Below are 22339 nucleotides of genomic sequence, written 5' to 3' on the forward strand. Positions count from 1 at the left end.
GTAAATGGCTGTAAAAAGCTTTTTGCTGTACCTTGGTACATGTGACAATAAACTAAACTGAACTAAATTTATACAGAAGGCTAACCTACAGTGTGACTTGGCCATGCTAAAATACTGCAAAAAGCTCATGTGGTCATTTTTTTCAATAAAATTAATTATCGGACTATCTGTGAGTTTAGTTTAGTTTAGAGATACAGCGCGGAAACAGGCACTTCGGCCCACAGAGTCAGCTTCGTCCAGCGATCCCCGCACATTAACACTACCCTAACACACACTAGGGACAATTTTTACATTTACACCAAGCCGATTAATCTACAAACCTGCACGTCTTTGGAGTGTGGGAGAAAACCAAAGATCTCGAAGAAAACCCACGCAGGACACAGGGGAAAAAGTACAAACTCCATATAGACAGCACCAGTAGTCAGGATCGAACCCGGATCTGTGGCGCTATTCGCTAAATTGCTATTTGTTGTCTTATGACTTGTTGATTTATACCTTGAGTCAAATTCTGAGCAGATAAAATATTACAGCAATCATTTCCAACTTTACTCTGTAATGAAATTAGGTCATTCAATTTATTTGATTGGTGTAACATATGTCTGCAGTATCAGTAGACTGTGTAAAGAATTTAGCATTCGCAAGACCTAAGTTTGTACTGTAATTTGCAAGATGTTAATATAGATGGGGAAGAGTGCCAGGAAATGCGCTGATGATGTTATAACTGGCTTGTGCAAAAGTAATTTTAACAGGTCATGTCTACTTCCTTCTAAGTTGAGAAAAAGATGCTTCATACCATGAGAGACGGCGGAAGAGCTGAAATATGCATTTGGCTATTTCATGTTCATAAGTGAAAGGAGCAGAATTAGGCCATTTGGCCCATCAAGTCTACTCCGCCATTCAATCATAGCTGATCTATCTCTCCCTCCCAACCCAATTCTCAGGCCTTCTCCCCATAACCCCTGACACCCGTACTAATCAAGAATCTATCTATTTTGGCCTTTAATATATCCATTGACTTGCCCTCCACAGCTGTCGGTGGCAATGAATTCCACAGATTCACCACCCTCTGACTGAAGAAATTCCTCCTCATCTCCTTCCGAAAGGAACGTCCTTTAATTCTGACAGTGTTAGAATGACATTGAAAACTGTATATCAGAGAGCGATGCACAAATGCAGTTAAGGCTGTCAAGGAAATGTATCACAAGAAACAGAAGCACGGTGGCGCAGCAATAGAGTTGCTGCCTTACAGCGCCAGAGACCCGGGTTTGATCCTGACTATGGGTGTTGTTATACCGAGCATGTACGTTCTCCCTGTGACCTTTGTGGGTTTTCTGGTAGTGTGCTGCAGTTTCATCCCACGCTCCGAAGACGTACAGGTTTGTAGGCTAATTGGCTTCTGTTAATTGTAAATTGTCCCCAGAGTGTAGGATAGTGTTGGTGCGTGCGGATCGCTGGTCGGCGTGGACTCGGTGGGCCAAAGCACCTGTTTTCGCGCTGTATCTCTAAACTGAACTAAACATTCCACCTTTATGAAGTGCAACTCCAATTCCAGCATAATTTAATGCAGGTCACTAAATTATAATGAACGAACTGTTGGAGAACTCCCATTTACTGCCTAGTTAGTGAGCAAACGATGCTTTGTATGGTGGGAAGCTACTGTTTAAACAGCAGTAATATTTCTGCTGCAGGGGGTACCGAATCCTACCAATTTTCTTTCCATTTAAGTGAGATGAAATGACTGACTTTTTTCCCCCTGTCTTCTATAATGGCTATTCAGCGTGTAATCTCACATTAAACATAGAACAGCAAGCTGAAGCTACTGACTGCCAATGCCATATGTTTCAAACTCTATATGTGTAAATATTAAATCACATCCAAAGTTGCTCATCACTCGTTGTCAGTTTAATTGATGTAACTTAACGACAGAGTGGGGGAGAGTTGCATGTCGGGCATAATGAAGAGAGGTCGCCACCTTCTAAGCATTTGAACCGAGGCTTATTCTTTATCATGTCCTGATAAAATACTAATCGTTATGGACACTTTAAAAATGTAGATATATTATCGCCTGTGAACCTGGTCATGTGTCAAATGCTTGGCGTACATGCAACCTGTCTTAAATTTACCCGAGTAGTCATTTTTCTGGTTTAAAACGATTTGCTTAAACAAGTGGAGGCACGGTGGCGCAGCGGGAGAGTTGCTGTCTTACAGCGCCAGAGACCTGCGTTTGATCACGACTACACAAAATTGCTGGGGAAACTCAGCGGGTGCAGCAGCATCTATGGAGCGAAGGAAATAGGCGACGTTTCGGGCCGAAACCCTTCTTCAGACTGATGGGGGGTGGGGGGGGGAAAGAAAGAAGGAAAAGGGGAGGAGGAGGAGGAGCCCGAGGGCGGGCGGGTGGGAGGAGACAGCTAGAGGGTTAAGGAAGGGGAGGAGACAGCAAGGGCTAGCCAAATTGGGAGAATTCAATGTTAATGCCATAAGGACGCAAGGTCCCCAGACGGAATATGAGGTGCTGTTCCTCCAATTTCCGCTGTTGCTCACTCTGGCAATGGAGGAGACCCAGGACAGAGAGGTCGGATTGGGAATGGGAGGGGGAGTTGAAGTGCTGAGCCACCGGGAGGTCAGGTAGGTTATTGCGGACTGAGCGGAGGTGTTCGGCGAAACGATCGCCCAACCTACGCTTGGTCTCACCGATGTAAATCAGCTGACATCTAGAGCAGCGGATGCAGTAGATGAGGTTGGAGGAGATACAGGTGAACCTTTGTCGCACCTGGAACGACTGCTTGGGACCTTGAATGGAGTCGAGGGGGGAGGTGAAGGGACAGGTGTTGCATTTGATCACGACTATGTGTGCTGTCTGCATGGAGTTTGTACGTTCTCCCCGTGACCTGCGTGAGTTTTCTCCAGGTGCTCCGGTTTCCTCCCACACTGTGTTCTGTTGGCTTATCATAAAACCATGGTGGATATAAATCAGGTTTGTAGGTTAATTGGCTTGGTATAATTGTAAATTGTCCCAAGTGTGTGTAGGATAGTGTTAGTGTGCAGGGATCACTGGTCGGCGCGGACTCGGTAGGCTGAATGTCATTTTTACATGCTGAATCTTTAAACTAAACTAAAAAATGTACAGGTAATATGTTTATTTGGAACCTCAGAATTTAATCCTTTTGGAAAAGGTGAGTTTGTTATTCATGTTTCCTAAAAGCCCATGTGGAAAATATTGTTTTACTTTGACCAGCAATTTCTCTAGTTTTGGTTTAGTATACAGATTTCAGAGCAGTTCTATATTATTTCCAGTGCTTTTGAATGTGAAAATACATCCTTTCTTATTATATACATAATGTTTGGGGCAAAGACCCATCATTTATTTATTTGCTTCTGTAATCCACAATTTGAGATTTGTAATAAAAAAAATCACATGTGGTTAAAGTGCACATTGTCAGATTTTAATAATGGACATTTTTACACATTTTGTTTTCACCATGTAGAAATCACAGCAGTGTTTATACATAGTCCCCCTAATTCAGGGCCACGTAATGTTTGGGACACGGCAATGTCATGTAAATGAAACTAGTCATGTTTAGTATTTTGTTGCATATCCATTGCATGCAATGACTGATGAAGTGTGCGATTCATGGACATCACCAGTTGCTGGGTGTCTTCTCTAGTGATGCTCTGCCAGGCCTGTATTGCAGCCATCTTTAGCTCATGCTTGTTTTGGGGGCTAGTCCCCTTCAGTTTTCTCTTCAGCATATAAAAGTCATGCTCAATTTGGTTCAGATCCGGTGATTGACTTGGCCAATCAAGAATTGACCATGCTACTACCATCAGCAGTTGTATCATCAATGAAGATGTGAGCCAGTACCTTAGCAGCCATACATGCCCAGGCCATAACACCCCCACCACCGTGTTTCACAGATGAGGTGGTAAGCTTTGGATCTTGGGCAGTTCCTTCTCTCCTCCATACTTTGCTCTTGCCATCATCTGATATAAGTTAATCTTCATCTCATCTGTCCACAAGACCTTTTTCCAGAACTGTGGTTGCTCTTTTAAGTACTTCTTGGCAAACTAACCTGGCCATCCTATTTTTGCGGCTAACCAGTGGTTTGCATCTTGCAGTGTAGCCTCTGTATTTCTGTTCATGAAGATTTCTGTGGACAGTGGTCATTGACAAATTCAATTCAATTCAACTTTAATGTCATTGCACAAATACTGAGTATCGGTACAACGAAATGCAGTTTTGCGTCAGTCCGTAGTAGTGCAATATAGAAATTAAAAAAAAAAAAGAGGATACAGAACAATAAAAAATGCAGAATAATTAAACAATGGGGGGACGGAGGGACCGGAGGAATCTATCGGCGGGACTCCGAGTTCAGCAATGCGACGGTATGATTGTAGAAGCTGTTCCTCATTCTACTGGTACGAGACCTGAGGCTCCTGTACCGCCTCCCTGATGGGAGGAGGGCAAACAGTCCATGATTGGGGTGGGAGGGGTCTTTAATGATCTTCCCAGCTCGTTTCAGACACCGTTTTCGGTGGAGGGCATCCATGGCAGGGAGCGGGGCGCCGATGATGTGCTGCGCGGTTTTCACCAGCCGTTGTAGTGCCTTCCTGTCCGCAACAGTGCAGCTGCTGTACCATACCGTGAAGCAGGCGGTCAGGATGCTCTCGATGGTACACCTGTAGAAGTTGGTCAGGATCTGGGGGGACAGGTGGGCTTTCTTGAGCCTCCTCAGGAAGTAAAGGCGCTGCTGTGCCTTTTTGATCAGCTTGGAGGTGTTGAGGGACCAGGACAAATCCTCCGAGATGTGTACCCCGAGGAATTTGTAGCTGGAGACGCGCTCCACCTCAGTCCCGTTTATGTGGATGGGGGTATGTCTGCCCCCTCTGACCTTCCTGAAGTCGACAATAAGTTCCTTTGTCTTCTTGGAGTTGAGGACGAGGTTATTATTGGCACACCAGGTTGTCAGGTGCTGGACCTCCTCTCGGTAGGCTGACTCATCGTTGTCACTGATCAGTCCTACCACCGTAGGTGTCGTCAGCAAACTTAATGATGGCGTTGGATCCGTACTTAGGGATGCAGTCGTGGGTGAAGAGGGAGTAGAGGAGAGGGCTGAGCACACAGCCCTGTGGCACGCCGGTGTTCAGTGTTATAGTGGTGGAGTTGAGGTTGTTGACCCTAACAGACTGTGGTCTGTTGGTGAGGAAATCCAGTGTCCAGTTGCAGAGGGAGGTGGAGATGCCAAGCCCGCTGAGTTTGGTGATCAAGCTGGCGGGGATGACAGTGTTGAAAGCGGAGCTGAAATCAATGAACAGCAACCTGATGTAGGAGTTGTTGTTGTCCAGGTGGGTCAGGGCAGAGTGTAGGGCCGCCGATATGGCGTCCTCTGTAGACCTGTTGGCCCGGTAGGCAAACTGATGGGGGTCCAGTGTGGGGGGGAGGCTGGCTTTGAGGTGAGCCAAGATCAGCCGCTCAAAGCACTTAGCAATGACAGGGGTGAGTGCCACTGGGCGGAAATCGTTGAGGCTCCCTGTGGCTGACTGTTTGGGCACTGGCACGATGGTTGATGTCTTGAGGCAAGTGGGGACAACACCCTGGGCCAGTGAGTGATTGAAAATGTCGGTAAAGACTTGGGATAGTTGTCCAGCACATGCCCTAAGCACCCGGCCAGGGATGCCATCGGGGCCGGCAGCTTTGCGCTCATTCACCTTGCTCAGTGCATCTTGTACAGCACACCTGACTCTTGAAGAGTGTTTGTGATCTGTCGGACAGGTGTTTGGGGATTTTTTTTATATTATGGAGAGAATTCTTCTGTCATCAGCTGTGGATGTCTTCCTTGGCATTTGCACATAGTAAGCTCACCAGTGCTCTCTTTCTTTTTAATGATGTTCCAAACAGTTGATTTTGGTAAGCCTAAGGTTTGGCTGATGTCTCTAGCAGTTTTATTCTTATTTCTCAGTCTCATAATGGCTTCTTTGACTTTCATTGGCACTAGGGATCATTAATGCTTAATGTTTTATGTGTCATTCCTAACTGTCACTGTATGTCATGTTGTCACTTGCGGGCGGAGCACCAAGGCAAATTCCTTGTATGTGACTACTTGGCCAATAAACGTATTCATAATAATTTATTTATCAGGGTTGCAAACATTTACTGCATTTCCCTTCCTAACATAAGTATTAAGGCATACTTATAGGTCAGTCTGATAAGCCAACAGAACACAGACATCCATGATGTATATAAATCTTTCTGTCATGAAATTCACCATCAGCAGATCCAAATCATCGCCTTTATAATTACAAACCATATAAAACATGTTAGTCTTACATTTTATCAGATATTGGTGTGTTTTGATCTGCTGTTACGTTTTGTGTCTGCCAAATTCTCTTCTACAGCATACAGCCTTGTAACATATGTACATTAATATCCCCCCCCCCCTCACCTGTATCCACCTATTCTGAAGAAGGGTCTTGAAACGTCACCTATTCTCACCAGAGATGCTGCTTGACCCGCTGAGTTTCTCCAGCACTTTATGTTTTAAGGTAATAAGGTCATGAGTGATAGGAGAAGAATTAGGCCATTCGGCCCACCAAATCTACTCTGCCTTTCAATCATCGCTGATCCATATCTCCCTCCTAACCTCATTCTCCTGCCTTCTCCCCATAACCCCGGACACCCGTACTAATCAAGACTCTATCTATCTCTGCCTTAATTCATTGACTTAGCCTCCACAGCCTTCTATGGCGAAGAATACAACAGATTCACCACCCTATGAAGAAATGTCTCCTCATCTCCTTTCTAAAGAGACATCCTTTAATTCTGAGGCTATGACCTCTAATCCTAGACTCTCCCACTAGTGGAAACATCCTCTCCACATCCACTCTATCCAAGACTTTCACTATTCAGTACGTTTCTATTAAGTCCATTCTCATTCTTCTTTACATTAATTCAGCTGTTCGAAGTAACACTGAAATCTCATTAGAGGAAGTTTGAGGGAAAGTACCCAATTCCATTTTATTTCTATGACTCGTATAGTAATTTCAAATAATTGTCATATCTGGCTTTTCTTTATCTCCCAACAAGAGTTAAAAGATAAAGACAAACCTAAATGTGACAATTATTACAAATTTAAGAGGCTGTCCCACTGCGGTGACCTAATTGGCGAGTTTAGAAGAGTTTAGGAGAGTGTGAAAAAGTGACATTTTGAAGACCTCCTTCGACTATGTTGAAGACTAGCTTCGGGAAAATTGGACACCAAATAGTGGAGAGTGAAGACGACCTCCTTCGATCTCCATCGACCTCCCTTCGACTATGTTGAAGACTATCTACGACTACCTTCGACTACCTTTGATTACCTTCGACTACCATCTATTACCTACGACTAACATGCCGACCTACTACGACCTACTTCGACTAAACCTACAAGTAAAAAAAGTATCGATTTTTTCCATGGCGACCTTTTTTTACTAACGGGCATTTTTCAGCATGTTGAAAAAAATGCTGCGACCTAGCTGAGGCCTCGAGTTTGCGGGGACTACTCTCGAGCATGGAGGAGAGTTACAAACACCTCCCAGGACCTCGTGTCGATCATGCTTTTGCCCTCGATATGAGTTTGCCCCCGATATTAATCGAGGGCAAACTCTTCTGAACTCGCGGATTAGGTCTCCACAGTGGGACAGCCCCTTTACTATACAGGAGTTAAGAGTCGGACTTTACTGCCTTTATCTTGCACTAAACATTATTCAGGTTATTCCCTTCATCATGTATCTGTACACTGTGGACGGCACGATTTGAATCATGTGTTGTCTTTCCGCTGACTGGTTAGCAAGCAACAAAAAGTTTTTCACTGTACCTCGGTGCACGTGTCAATAAACGTAACTAAACTGGAGAGTTAAAAGATGAAGAAATACCCAAAGGTGACAATTATTTTAGATTACTACACTTGAAGAGTTCACGGTGATGAAGGAGTGGCTTTGCAGCAGTTGGCCAAGCACTACGGTGTATTTTTGGCGCAATGATCGTGATGTTCAGTGCATCTTGAAATGGCAGCAAGGAGGAGACGTTCTGGTGTTCTTGTGGTTGAACGAAGCCTGACACTTGTTAACGCAGCAACTGCAGAACGTTCCAGATTGTGTGTGACTGCTGTGCCAACTCGTTCTGTCCACGTGGACTAAATGGAAGCTGAAGTGTTAGACCTAACATCTGGCACCGCAGCAAGGAATGGGAGCGAGCCCTGACTCCTGTAGACTCTAAATATGGTGTTTAGACTGCGGAGACTTTAATCACTTAGCCAAACCTTGACAGATTTCTCCGACAGCTCATCGTTGCCTTGTACATCACGCACAGACATCTGCTGAGCCGCAAGGCAGCAGCACATTCATTTTCCTTTACGGTTTTCAATACATTTCTTCAGAGAGATGATCTGTAAAGATTACTGCTTCATTGTGTACAAGTAATTGTGGGAAGAGAGTGGTTGACAGACACACAGTTGCACCTGTTTCGCTGACCTGGTTAATTTCTTCTCCTGAGCGGGATTTGGCAGAGATTGCCGCTGAAGTCGCTGCAATGATTAAGGGCATAAGTTTACCGAACAGCAGTGTGATGTGGGTTTACAGTGTCATAAGCCCTTGCATTGGCGGATTTGTAATCTTTTATTTAGCTGCCAGGAGTGACTATGATGAACAACAGTAGATAAACTGACAGATTGTCTGCCAAAGACAGGTTGGAAGTAGGTCACACAAATAGACTTTGAAGAGAGGGGTGCATTCCAGGAATATAGTGAGTGTGGTAGATTAATAAATTAATGAAATGATACTGGTGTTATTCCAAAAAAAAAGTGATAAGCTAGTAATTTGAGCAGACGGACATTCTTTTAATCATGAAGATGTGTAAAGATAGAAATTCACTCAATGAGTTTAAAAAAAAAGCAATAATCAGAAAGCTGATATTTTTTAGTTTGGAGATATACGGCACTTCGACCCAGCGAGTCCGCGCCGACCAGCGATCCTCGCACACTAACGCTATCCTACGCACACTAGGGCCATTTTATATTTATACCAAGCCAATTAGCCTACAAACCAGTACGCCTACGGAGTGTGGGAGGAGACGGAAGATCTCCGAGAAAGCCCACGCGGTCACGGGGAGAACGTACAGACTCCGTGCACACAACACCCGTAGTCGAGATCGAACCCTGGTCTCTGGCGCTGTGATGTAGCAAGTCTACCGCTATAATGGGGTGTGCTTCAATAATTAGTTATATTTAGTTAAGTTTTTTTATGTTTGTCAGATTGTTGGCACAAAACAAACACCGTCTATTTAGGTTTATTATTGTGTACTTATCATTATTATTATTATTATTATTGTGTATTTATTATTGGTGTACCGAGGTACAGTGAAGAGCTTTTGTTTGCATGCTATCCAATCAAATCGGGAAAAAACTGAACATGAATAGAATAAGCTAAACTCAAGTACAATAGATCGGGCGAAGGGAAAAATAAAGGCAGCTGAATATATTTCACAGCATTGTAGATTGGAGAATCGGCACGGTATCCTAGCTTATGTTAGCAATGTTAGCATTTATTTCCAGACAACTAGAGTATAAAAACAGGGATGTAACGCTGAGGCTTTAAACTGGTCATGCCGCATTTGGAGTATTGCGAGTAGCTTTGGGCCATGTATCTGAGGAAGGATGTGCTGGCGTTGGAGAGGGTCCAGAGGAGGTTTACGATAATGATCGCAGGGGATGTTTGGGTTAACGTATGATTTATGTTTAACAGCACTGGGCCTGTACTTGCTGTAGTTTAGAAGGATGAGGGGCCCCCTCATTGAAGCATCAAATAGTGAAAGGTCTGGATAGAGTGGATGTTTCCACTAGAGGGAGAGTCTAGCACTAGAGGTCATAGCCTCAGAATTTAAGGACATACCTTTAGGAAGATGAGGAGAAATTTCTTTAGTCAGAGGGTGGCGAATCTGTGGAATTCATTGCCACAGATGGCTGTGGAGCCGAAGTCAATAGATATTTTTAAGACGGAGATTCACAGGTTCTTGATTAGTATGGATGTCAGGATTATGGGGAGAAGGCAGCATAATGGGGTTGAGAGGGAGAGATAGATCAGCCATGTTTGAATGGTGGAGTAGACTTGATGGGCCGAATGGCCTAATTCAGCTCCTATCACTTATGACCTTACTGTTCACCTACCCACTGCTACATCTGTTTGTCGCTTTGTAACTTGTAATGTGCTTGGAGCAAATGCAGCAGGTAAAGAGACAATTTTAAATCTAATCTCAGTGTATTTTTATTCTATTATTTTTCTGCAGCTCCTCAGAGAACTAATTGAACGAAAGACCAGTACTGTTGATCCAAATGATCAGGTTGCTATGGGCCGGTAAGTATTGAGATTTAAAGATTTCATTAGGGCTGGATTTGTTTGACTGCGACCAGTTAATGTTCCGAACATGTCTCATGTAAAAGTCTGTAAATATAACAGTCTAATATTTCTACATTATTGTAGAAATATTTGTACAGTTTAAAATCTTCTACACTTTACAGATTTTTAAATAATTCCATTGCAGTAATTATTCGACACAATTTATTTACACTGTTCCTTAAACACTCTACAATAGCCACTTTAGAATTAATTAAGATTTTTAATTAAATAATGCCAATGCAATTTAGCTAATTGCTATGGATATGAAAATTAAAGTGGTTTGTTCCACGCAAAATGGACAGTAAATACATTTGTGTCGTCGATTTAGTCCAGTTTAGTTTAGAGATGCAGCATAGAAACAGGTGCTGCGGCCCACCGAGTCCACGCCGACCATCGATCGCCCGCTCACACTACTTCTATGTTATCCCAAAAAAAGACGCAAAGTGCTGGAGTAACTCAGCGGGTCACGCAGCATCCCCGGAGAACTGCGTCGGGATCCTTCTTCAGCACCTTGATCCAAAACATCGCCTGTCCAGGTCCTCCAGAGATGCTGCTTGACCCGCTGAGTTACTCCAGCATTATTCAGAACATTGGAGAATCAGCGGTACACAAAAATGCTGGAGAAACTCAGCGGGTGCAGCAGCATCTATGGAGCGAAGGAAATAGGCAACGTTTCGGGCCGAACCCCCTTGGGTTTCGGCCCGAAACGTTGCCTATTTCCTTAAACGTTGCCTATTTCCTTCGCTCCATAGATGCTGCTGCACCCGCTGACTTTCTCCAGCATTTTTGTGTACCTTCGATTTTCCAGCATCTGCAAAACCTTCTTAAACACATTGGAGAATCAGTGCCTGCCTGGTCTATATTTTTTAGTTTCGTTTAGTTTATCCACACGTATACCGAGGTACAGTGAAAAGCTTCTGTTGCATGCTAACCAGTCAACGGGAAGACAATACATGATCACTATCGAGCCGTCCACAGTGTGCAGAAACAGGATATATGGAATGATCAATGATGACTGATGAATGATAATTCAAGGGTCACTAATGAGGCAGATAGTAGCTCAGGACCGCTCTCTAGGTGGTGATAGGATGGTTCAGTTGCATGATAACAGCTGGGATGAAACTGTCCTTGAATCTGGAGGTGTGCGTTTTCTCACTTCTGTACCTTTTGCCTGATGGGAGAGGGGAGGAGAGGGAGCGACGGGGGTGAGACTGGTCTAGTTTGTTTGCAGATGGTTTGAACGCTGGGTGGATAACGTCAGTATTTAATTGATCTAATGACTCAACTGTGTAAAGTGAAAATCTAAGCTCTGCCTGTCCTAGAATTTTCTTTATAATTAATTTTCTATGGTTTTCTTCCTTTGTTTTTTTTCACTCCCATGTTAATATTGTCTTCTTTATGCAGACAGTGGCTTGCCATTCAAAAACTACGGAGTAAGATTAAGAGAAGAGTTGATACCAGAGCAAGCAAGGGCAGAAAAATAAGGTAATTTGTACAACAATTTTGCTTCTCAGTATTTACACCAAGATCCAGTACCTAAAGAATAGTTGGGTATTAAAGAGAGTGAATAGGGCCTGACTTGGTTACGGATAAAATGCTTTCCTTAGGATTGGCTCCTTTTTTTTAGTTTAGTCAGAGATACAGTGTGGAAACAGGCACTTCAACCCACCATGTCCACTCTGACCAGCCATCCCCGTACACCACCGCTATCCTGCACACTAGGAACAATTTACAATTTTTACCCATGCCAGTTAACCTTCAAATCTGTTCCCCTTTGGAGTGTGGGAGGAAACCGAAGATTTCGGAGAAAACCCACGCAGGTCACGGGGAGAATGTACAAACTCCGTACAGACAGCACCCGTAGTCAGGATCGAACCCGGGTCTCTGGAGCTGTGAGGCAGCGACTCTACCTCTGCGCCACCGTGTTGCCCTGATATGTAATTCACCCTTAAACATGCCCTCTCTTGCAACCCCTCCCCTTTGCTGGCGTTAAGAGTTTATTATGTTAATAAAGTTCTCAATGTAAACTGGTATCTCAGTACTCTAAGGCATTGTTCAAATTAGGATTAATAACAAGACTCATTTTCTGCAACTGAACTATAATTTAAAACAAGTGTTGTCTATATGAAACAAACCAGATAGATACCTTAATTTTTTTTAAGACATCACACTAATAATATATAAAGGGACAGCTGCCAATTTAAATTGATCTACTTGAGCCATCAAAAACTGCATCTATGTCTAAACATGTGTGAACATGTTTGAGAATCCGAACCTGTACTGAACTGAATCTGTATATCGTGCATTTTTAAATATCTTCAGACCATACAAATAGCGCACCACGTGGTCAATGGGATTATGGAATGTGACTATGCAGAGTCAGAATTAAATTGACTGAGGTAAAAAAAATCAGAAGCAAATAACATTTTCAATTCTTTCCAACAGATTCCACGTTCACAACAAATTAGTGAGTTTCATGGCACCTATTGACCAGGCTACAATGAACGATGATGCGAGGCAAGTAATAAATTACGGTCATCAAAAGCGTCTCGTGGCACGGTGATATTGACCTGTTCTTCAACCCATCACCTGCCCCTTCTCTTGTTATCAGATCACCATTTGTCACTGGCATCAAAGTCTAGCCCATGCCAGATCTACCAAAGTGATCTTGGCTTCTTTCATCCCTCTAATTATAATGCTAGTAAAAGAAAAATAATTGTAAATTTATGATTTGGCCCCAGGTTCATTGCTGTACAGATTGACTTCCCATCACTAGGCGGTGCGGCTGAGGAAACGGAGTCGTTACAATGTAAAATGTATGTTGGATTTGGAAAGCTATAGAAAAGCACTTACCATTCTTCATAATGGGCAGTGAAGGCACTTTGATAACTCTGTGACACGGGAAAGGTTATTTTCAAAGCTTTGTTTAAATATGTGCCTTTGCATTAATGTATTAACTACAAAATGTTTTTCATTCAGTAGCGTTTAAATTAATAAGTGTTATACAAACAAGTATTATTTTGGGTGATGCGTTTTTTCCCCAAGTGTTTAGTTTATTTTTGTTTTTAGTTTAGTTTAGAGATAAAGCGGAAACAGGCCCTTCGGCCCAACGAGTCCACGCCAATCAGCGACCGCCACACATTAACACTATCCTACACACACTGGGGACAATTTATATTTACTCCAAGACAGTTAACCTGCAAACCTGCACGTCTTTGGAGCGTGGGAGGAAACCAAAGATCTCAGTGAAGATCCACACAGGTCACGGGGAGGACGTACAAACTCTGTACAGAAAGCACCTGTAGTCGGGATCGATCCCGGGACTCTGGTGCTGTAAGGCAGCAAGTCTACCGCTGTGCCACCATACCGCTCCAATTTAGTAAAGCATTGTTCACAGAGGTGACTGTAAGGATATTGTGCATTTTTCTAGTCGTCAGTTGACAGAAGAAGAAGAATTCTACATTAATTTGGTTTAGTTTAGAGACGCAGCACGGAAACAGGCCCTTCAGCCCACCGGGTCCGCGCCGACCAGCAACCCCCGTAAATTAACACTATCCTACACACACTAGGGACAATTTTTAAATTTACCAACATATCCGTGCTACTTTGGAGTGTGGGTGGAAACAGAAAATCTCGGAGAAAACCCACGCGAGCCACGGGGAAAACGTACAAACTCCGTACAGACAGCACCCGTAGTCGGGATCGAACCCGGTTCACCAGCACTGCAAGAGCTGTTAAACAGAAACTCTACCGCTGTGCCACCATGGCTGCTTCTACTGTACAAATAATTAATGGTAAAGCATAGAAAACTTTCACTTCAAACTTTAACACCATAGACTGGGGAATTAGAGAGCCGTGTTACGCTCAGAATAAAAGGACTTTCCTTTAGGAAGGAGATGAGGAGGAATTTATTTAGTGAGAGGGTGGTGAGTCTGTGGAATTTATTGTTACAGACAGCTGTGGAGGCCAAGTCAGTGGATATTTTTACAGCAAATATTGATAGATTCTTGATTATTAGGGGCACCTGGAGCTATGGGGAGAAGGCAGGGGAATGGTGTTGAGAGGGAAAGATAGATCAGCCATGATTGAATGGCGTAGTAGACTTGACTTGATGGGCTGAATGGTTTAATTCTGCTCCTATCACTTATGAACATATGAACTTCTCTGACAATATAAGCAATAAACCTCCATGTATCTACAGTTCTATCTCCACGCTCAAGATCTTCCCACGTTTTGTTTTCTTGGCCCTACTGAGTTTGCCAAAGGTGATATTGGCAAACATGCACTGAATGTAGTCTATTAATAATGGTCAGCTTTGAGGACAGAGTGTTAACTCTTTGAGATTGGGATCTCCAGAGGTAATAGAAAACTGTACAGACTACTGGTCATAAACTGTGACTCCAAGCTCACCTGGCCTCTAACTAGGTGAAAGATGATTCTTTTGCTGAAATGAATCCAGTTTTTATTTGGAAGGTATTTGTTTTGCAAAATCTCCCAGGTTTTCACAAGTTCACAAGTTATAGGAGTAGAATTAGGCCATTCGACCCATCGAGTCTATTCCGCCATTCAATCGTGGCTGATCTCTGCCACCTCATCCCATTTTCCTGCCTTCTCCCCATAACCCTCGACATCTGTTCTAATCAAGAATTTGTCTATCTCTGCCTTATCTCTGTCTATCTCCGCCCTGTTTTGGTGTGAAGACTTAATTTAAATGTCGGTGAACACTTGCTCTGAAGAACGAAACGTCACCTAGCCATGTTCTCCAGGGATGCTACCTGACCTGCTGAGTTACTCCAGCAATTTGTGTCTTTTTTGAAAACCAGCATCTGCAGTTCCTCATTTCTATCTTGGAATTTTAAATATCCTTTGTCCTCAACAAGGTGGTTTTAGAATGAATGGGAAACCCTGAATATAAATTATAATATATTCATAAAATATAGCTTTTAGCATTCCTTGCAATTTTGGTGTGATTAATGCTGTGCATCAAAGTACAAGCAAAGGGTAGGTTTCACTGAAGAATAAGGTGAGGTGACTTTCTTGTTAGTTACTCCACTCTTTCCAATCAATTGTCATATTCTTCTGGTCCTCCAAGCAAGTGCTTAAACCAAGTAGTTTGTCTATAATGTGAACTATAGTGACCCTGTGTGGTGAGTATTCAGGCAAATCGGCCATCATCAGTCAGTGTATTAAGTATAGAAGTTGGGAGGTCATGTTGCAATTGTATAAGACGTTGGTGAGGATGCATTTAGAGTATTGTGTTCAGTTCTGGGCACCATGCTATAGGAAAGATGTTGTCAAGCTGGAAAAAGCACAGAGAAGATTTACGAGGATGTTGCCAGGACTCGAGGGAGTGGTTTTATAGGCTGGGAGCGCAGGAGGATGAGGGGGTGATCTTATAGAGGTGTATAAAATCATGAGAGGATTAGATCGGGTAGACGCACAGAGCCTCTTGCCCAGAGTAGGGGAATCGAGGACCAGAGGACATAGCTTTAAGGTGAAGCGGAAAAGATTTAATAGGAATCTGAAGGGTAACATTTTCACACAGAGGGTGGTGGGTGTATGGAACAAGCTGCCAGAGGAGGTGGTTGAGGCTAGGACTATCCCAACATTTAGGAAACAGTTAGACAGGTACATGGATAGGACACGTTTGGAGGGATATAGACCAAATGCGGGCAGGTGGGGCTAGTGTACCTGGGACATGTTGGCCAGTGTGGGCAAGTTGGGCCGAAGGGCCTGTTTCCATGCTGTATCACACTATGACTCTATGAGGAGCATCAGTCTCCACCAGCTTAAGGAAATAGAAGGAATGCGTTCAGAATCCAATAAATATGTGCAGGTAGAGGTGTAGACCACTCAGGTAATAAGTTTTATTATTTATATCATAGTCGTAATGAGTATTGTAAAGGATTAGATGGCATCAGGATGCATCCCAGCATGGTTTGTGAACAGCTCCGTCCAAGATAGCAAGAAATTGTAGGGAGTTGCGGACGCAGCCCAGACCATCACACAAACTAACCTTCCTTCCATTGACTCCATCTACACCTCACGCTGCCTCGGCAAGGCCAGCAGCATAACCAAGGACCAGTATCACCCTGGTCACTCTCTCTTCTCCCCTCTCCCATCAGCCAAGAGGTACAGAGTGTGAAAACGCACACCTCCATATTCAGAGTCAGTTTCTTCCCAGCTGTTATCAGGCAACTGAACCATCCTACCAACTACCGGAGAGCGGTCCTGAGCCACCATCTACCTGGTTGAAGATCCTCAGACTATCTTTAATTGGACTTTACTGGACGTTATCTTGCTCTAAACGCTATTCCCTTTATCCTGTATCCGTACCCTGTGGCCGGCTTGTTTGTAATCATGTATTGTCTTTCCGCTGACTGGTTAACACGCAACAAAAAGCTTTTCATTGTGTCACGGTACACGTGATAATAAACTAAACCAAACTAAATAGCTTTAAGATGAGAGAAGCAACATTTAAATGAGATGCGCAGGGAACGTTTTTTTACAGAGGGTGGCAAATGCCTGGAAGGGCTGGTGGTGGAGGCAGATACGATAGGGCATTTGTGCACATGGATATGCAGGGATTGGAGGAATATGGATTACAAGTGGGGAGAGGAGCTTAGTTTAACTTGGCATCAAGTTCGACATGGACATTGTGGGCCGAAGGACCTGTTCCTATGCTATGTTGCCCTGAATAATTTGCTGAGATAAGTTGTTTATGAGAAAAGATCATATGCTTAAATATGGAAGCTACTTGGGTTATTATTAGCTTTACCTGGAACATCCAGGGAAGTGTCCTTGGAACATTACAGTCTCTGCCCTCTGCTTGGTTGAGTGGAAGAAACTGAGTGGAAATTTGCACCGTCCACATGCAGAGAGGTAGAGGTGCTGCCTTGCAGCACCAGAGACCCAGTACCGAACCTGACTATGGGTGCTGTCTGTACAGCCTTCTCCCTGCGATCACGTGGGTTTCCTCCGGGTGCTCCGGTTTCCTCCCACACCCCAAAGACGTGCAGGTTTGTGGGTTAATTGGCTTGTATAAATTGACCCTAGAGTGTAGGACAATGCAGGGTGAACGCTGGTCGCTGTGGACCGAAGGGCCTGTTTCCACGCTGTATCTCTAAGACTAAATGTGAGCAGTGACGATCACTCCTGTGGCTTGGAATGCTGTGACCTTCCAAATGTTGTAAGTTGTTCATGTATTAATGGGTGTTTATGATAGGCATCATTTAAAAACAAACACCTTGCTGCTACGGAGTTATGTGTTTGGATTATGTCAGAACGGGGCATCGTAAAGGCAGGCACTTTCAGATTGTAGTAAGCCAGCAGGAAATTATTTTGCTGGTCGTATATGTACCAGACTGGGTAATGACGTATAGTGTACAAGCAGTAAAATATACTGGCCTGACTGTGCCAGAACCAGTGAAGAAATTGAATAGATATTTTTGCGGGCGCTGGAATGCCAGGATATCGTTTGTGTATCAGACCTGGATAATTAATATTGTGTAAATTAATAATTTCCCTGCATTAGATATAATATACGGGTAAAGCTAATAATATGTAACTGATTAACGAACCTCTCCATCAAGCAAAGCATACATTTTAAACTTCATTTTAAATCCAAGTATCTTCCATATTTGGGAGTATGTCCTTTTCTATGAAGCAATTAGTTTAGTTTAGTTTACTTTAGAGATACAGCGCAGAAACAGATCCTTCGGCCTACACCAACCAGTGATCCCTGCACACCAACACTATCCTGCACACACCAGGGACAATTTTACATTTATACCAAGCCAATGAACCTACAAACCTGTACGCCTTCGGAGTTTGGGAGGATTCGAAGATCTCGGAGAAGACCCAAGCAGGTCACGGGGAGAATGTACAAACTCCGTAGTCAGGATCAAACCCGGGTCTCTGGTGCTGTGAGGCCCTCGATTCCTCAGCAAATTACTCACAGAACATAGAGCAGTACAGTACAGGAACAGGCCCTTCGGCCCACAATGTCCACATTTGTTACAATGGACATTCATGTTGGTATATGTATTCATTATTAGCGCAGTTGAATGAAGCAAAACACAAAGTGCTGGAGAAATTCGGTGGCACAATCTGGAGGGAATGGACAGTTTTGAGTCTGGACCCTTCTCCAGATTCATTGTAGTGGGAATGAGACAGATGGAAATAACTTACCAGGGATCTTTTAAAACCCAGTGGTTTAGCTTTTTTCCCACAATTAGATCTTCCCACTCATTAAAGTACATATAGTCACATTCAGATAAAATTCCCTCAACTGAAATGATTTTTTTTCCTTTTTATTGCTTTCTCTGATTCTGCAACTTTTATTTATTCGAATAATAACACTTTCTCATCTCCGGAGACCAATTACCAGTATTATTTCTAATTTAGAGGTCAGAACCACAGTCTTCATTGTGATTGTGATTCCATTTTTCATCCCTAATTGCGAAGGATTAGAACAGTAACTAATTTTAATTTTGTGCAAGTGAGCGAGTGAATGGGGCGGCACAGTGGCACTGCCTCACAGCGCCAGAGACCCAGGTTCGATCCTGACTACAGGTGCTGTCTGTACGGAGTTTGTACCTTCTCCCCTTGACCCGCGTGGGGATTCTCAGAATGTTCCGGTTTCCTCCCACGCTCCAAAGACGTACCGGTTTGTAGGTTAATTGGCTTTGGTAACAATTGTAAAATTGAGTGCAGGATAGAAACATAGACAATAGGTGCAGGAGTAGAGGCCCTACGGCCCTTCGAGCCTGCACCGCCATTCAATATGATCATGGCTGATCATCCAACTCAGTATCCTGTACCTGCCTTCTCTCCATACCCCCTGATCCCTTTCGCCACAAGGGCCATATCTAACTCCCTCTTAAATATAGCCAATGAACTGTGGCGTCAACTACCTTCTGTGGCAGAGAATTCCACAGTTTCACCACTCTCTGTGTGAAAAAATGTTTTTCTCATCTCGGTCCTAAAAGACTTCCCCCTTATCCTTAAACTGTGACCCCATGTTCTGGACTTCCCCAACATCAGGAACAATCTTCCTGCACCTAGACTGTCCAACCCCTTAAGAATTTTGTGAGTTTCTATAAGATCCCCCCTCAATCTTCGAAATTCTAGCGAGTACAAACCAAGTCTATCCAGTCTTTCTTCATATGAAAGTCCTGCCATCCCAGGAATCAGTCTGGTGAATGTTCTCTGTACTCCCTCTATGGCAAGAATAGAGCTACTGTACAGGGATCGCTGGTCGGCGTGGACTTGGTGAGGCGAAGGGCCTGTTTCCACTCTGTATCTAAACTAAACTAAGAAGGTGTAAACAAATCACAATTCAAGAAATGGACACACAAGGAACTGCAGGTGCTTGAATCTTGAGCAAAACATCAAGTGCTGGAGGAACTCCGTGGTTCAGGCAGCATCTGTGGAGGGAATGGAGAGATGGCGTTTTGGGTTGGGATTCTTCTTCAGTCTGATCTTGTTGAATACATTGGCTTGTAAATGTGCTGACAGAAGCTTGGACTGCTGTGCTTCAGTTTAGAGCCACCTAGTTTTGGTTTGATCTCCGCGGTGTTATCTGGGCAATGCGGGGAAGTCCAACAGCTTCCTCACAGTTGGTGCTACCAGTCCTACTGGGAGATTCAGCTGTCTTTTCATGTGTGTACCTTAACCTGTACACATAAGATCATAAGACATAGGAGCAGAATTAGGCCATTCGGCCCATCAAATCTACTCTACCATTCAACCATAGCTGATGTATCTTTCCCTCTGAATCCCATTCTCCCACCTTCTCCCCATAACCCCTGACCCTCCCCACCCCCCCCCCCCACCCCCATACTGATCAGGAACCTATTAATCTCCCCTTTAAAAATACCCAATAACTTGGCCTCCACCACTGTCAGTGACAATTAATTCCACAGATTCAACATGGTGACTAAAGAAAATCCTCCATCTCCTTCGTAAAGGTATGTCCTTTTATTCTGAGGCTATGGCCTCTGGTCCTAGACTCTTCCACTAGAGCGTAGCCTCAGAATAAAAGGATGTACCTTTAGGAAGGAGATGAGGAGGAATTTCTTTAGTCAGAGGGTGGACAATCTGTGAAAGTCATTGCCACAGACGGCCGTGGAGACCAAGTCGATGGATATTTTTGAGGAGAAGATTGATAGATTCTTGATTAGTACGGGTGTCAGGGGTTATGGGGAGATGGCAGGAGAATGGGGTTGAGAGGGAGAGATAGATCAGCCATGATTGAATGGCGGAGTATTCTTGATGGGCCAAATGGCCTAATTCTGCTCCTGTATCTTATGAAAGGAAGATCTAGAGTCTGACAAAGCTGCTAAATCACTGTGACCATAATTCTATTCTGAGAGCGCAGGGTGACACGGTGGCCCAGCGGTAGAGTTGCCACCTTACAACACCAGAGAGCAGGGTTTGATCCTGACTATGGGTGCTGTCTGTACAGAGTTCATAAGTTCTCCAATTGTCCTGCGTGGGTTTTCCTCAGGAGCTCCGGTTTCCTCCCACACTCCAAAGACATACGGGTTTGTAGGCTAATTGGCTGGCAAATTTGTAAATTATCCCTAGTGTGTGTAGGGTGGTGTTAATGTGTGGGGATCGCTGGTCAGCACAGACTCGGTGGGCCGAAGGGCTTGTTTCCATTCTCTAAACTAACTACATTAAAAAAAAAATCAACGATTTCTCACATGACAAAAATTTACATTTCAGAATTAGATTCCACCGTAACTGCATCTTTAATTTTCATTATTAGTTTATCTACTTGCTTATATGGATGTTATTAAATATCTCATACCTTCATCTCGCTATCATACACATTCTTCTTTGAATTTGGCTGATTACAGTGCCTGAAACAGTGGAATGCCTTTCTCTCCGTCTTATCTATGGCCTATCTGACAAGTAGCATGGACAGTGCAAGTATGCAACACAGATTTAATCAGTTTTTACAGGAGCAATATTTTAAGTTATTTTACCTTTTAACAGTGTCATTAGGGAGGCTCATTACTCTTTTATTAGACCGTTGTAACTCACTCCATTCTTATCAGATTACAAAATGAACATAACTCATGCCACATATTAGATCTCTTGTAAGGGGATTATAGCCTTGCATTAACTCAGATTGACACGCTTTATAATTTGCTTGTTGATACACATACAGCGATGTCATGCGTTTGACCCGCAGCAGCGAGGAGGAAAGGGACAACCATACATCATCATTAAAGATGGCATTCACCAAAGAGTCAGAGCCACAGGGTCTTCCTGCAGTAATTGTCACGAAGGACAAAGGAGGCACTTTCAAGTGCAAGCTGAAATCTAAAGTCTCGTTTAAATATGAATACTTGTGCATCATGGCAGTGTCAGAAACCTTCAGTGTGTGCTGCAGAACTGCAGTATTTTTTATCTTCAATTGAAAACCTAACAAATTAGTATCAGTGGCATGCAGCTCTTAATGCCGTTTGTTCTTTCATTTTCACCAGAATTATTTTGGTACTGAAATATTATTTTAAGACTTAATTTTCATGCATTATCTATTTGTATAATTGCAAAGCACTTCTGACTTTCATGAAGATAGGCAGACAATGCTGGAGTATCTCAGCGGGTCAGGCAGCATCTCTGGAGAAAAGGAAGAGGTGACGTTTCGGTTTGAGACCCCTCATGACTTGCACGCTCCAGATTTCTATTGAAATATATGGGCTCTGCTGTCGACAATGGCTCGGGTGATACATAAAGTGCTGGAGTAACTCAGCGGGTTAGCCAGCATCTCCGGAGGGAATGGATATGCGACGTTCCGGGTCGGGGCCCTTCTTCGGAACTGAATTATCAACTACCCATTCCCTCTGGAGATGCAGCCTAACCTGCTGAGTTATGCCCCTGTCCCACTTAGGAAACC

The 22339-nt window shown here is 43.6% G+C and overlaps 1 protein-coding gene across 1 annotated transcript in view; it reads left to right on the forward strand.

The window, feature by feature from the left end:
- aatf (apoptosis antagonizing transcription factor) overlaps positions 1 to 22339 on the forward strand; it is a 117310-nt gene that overhangs the window by 67475 nt on the left and 27496 nt on the right. Inside the window, exons 9-11 of the mRNA XM_033046250.1 lie at positions 10319 to 10386; positions 11833 to 11913; positions 12874 to 12945. Of these exons, the coding sequence (XP_032902141.1) occupies positions 10319 to 10386; positions 11833 to 11913; positions 12874 to 12945 (221 nt within the window). The remainder of the gene's footprint in view (positions 1 to 10318; positions 10387 to 11832; positions 11914 to 12873; positions 12946 to 22339) is intronic.

This window comes from Amblyraja radiata, chromosome 28 (assembly GCF_010909765.2).
Source record: "Amblyraja radiata isolate CabotCenter1 chromosome 28, sAmbRad1.1.pri, whole genome shotgun sequence".
Taxonomy (NCBI): domain Eukaryota; kingdom Metazoa; phylum Chordata; class Chondrichthyes; order Rajiformes; family Rajidae; genus Amblyraja; species Amblyraja radiata.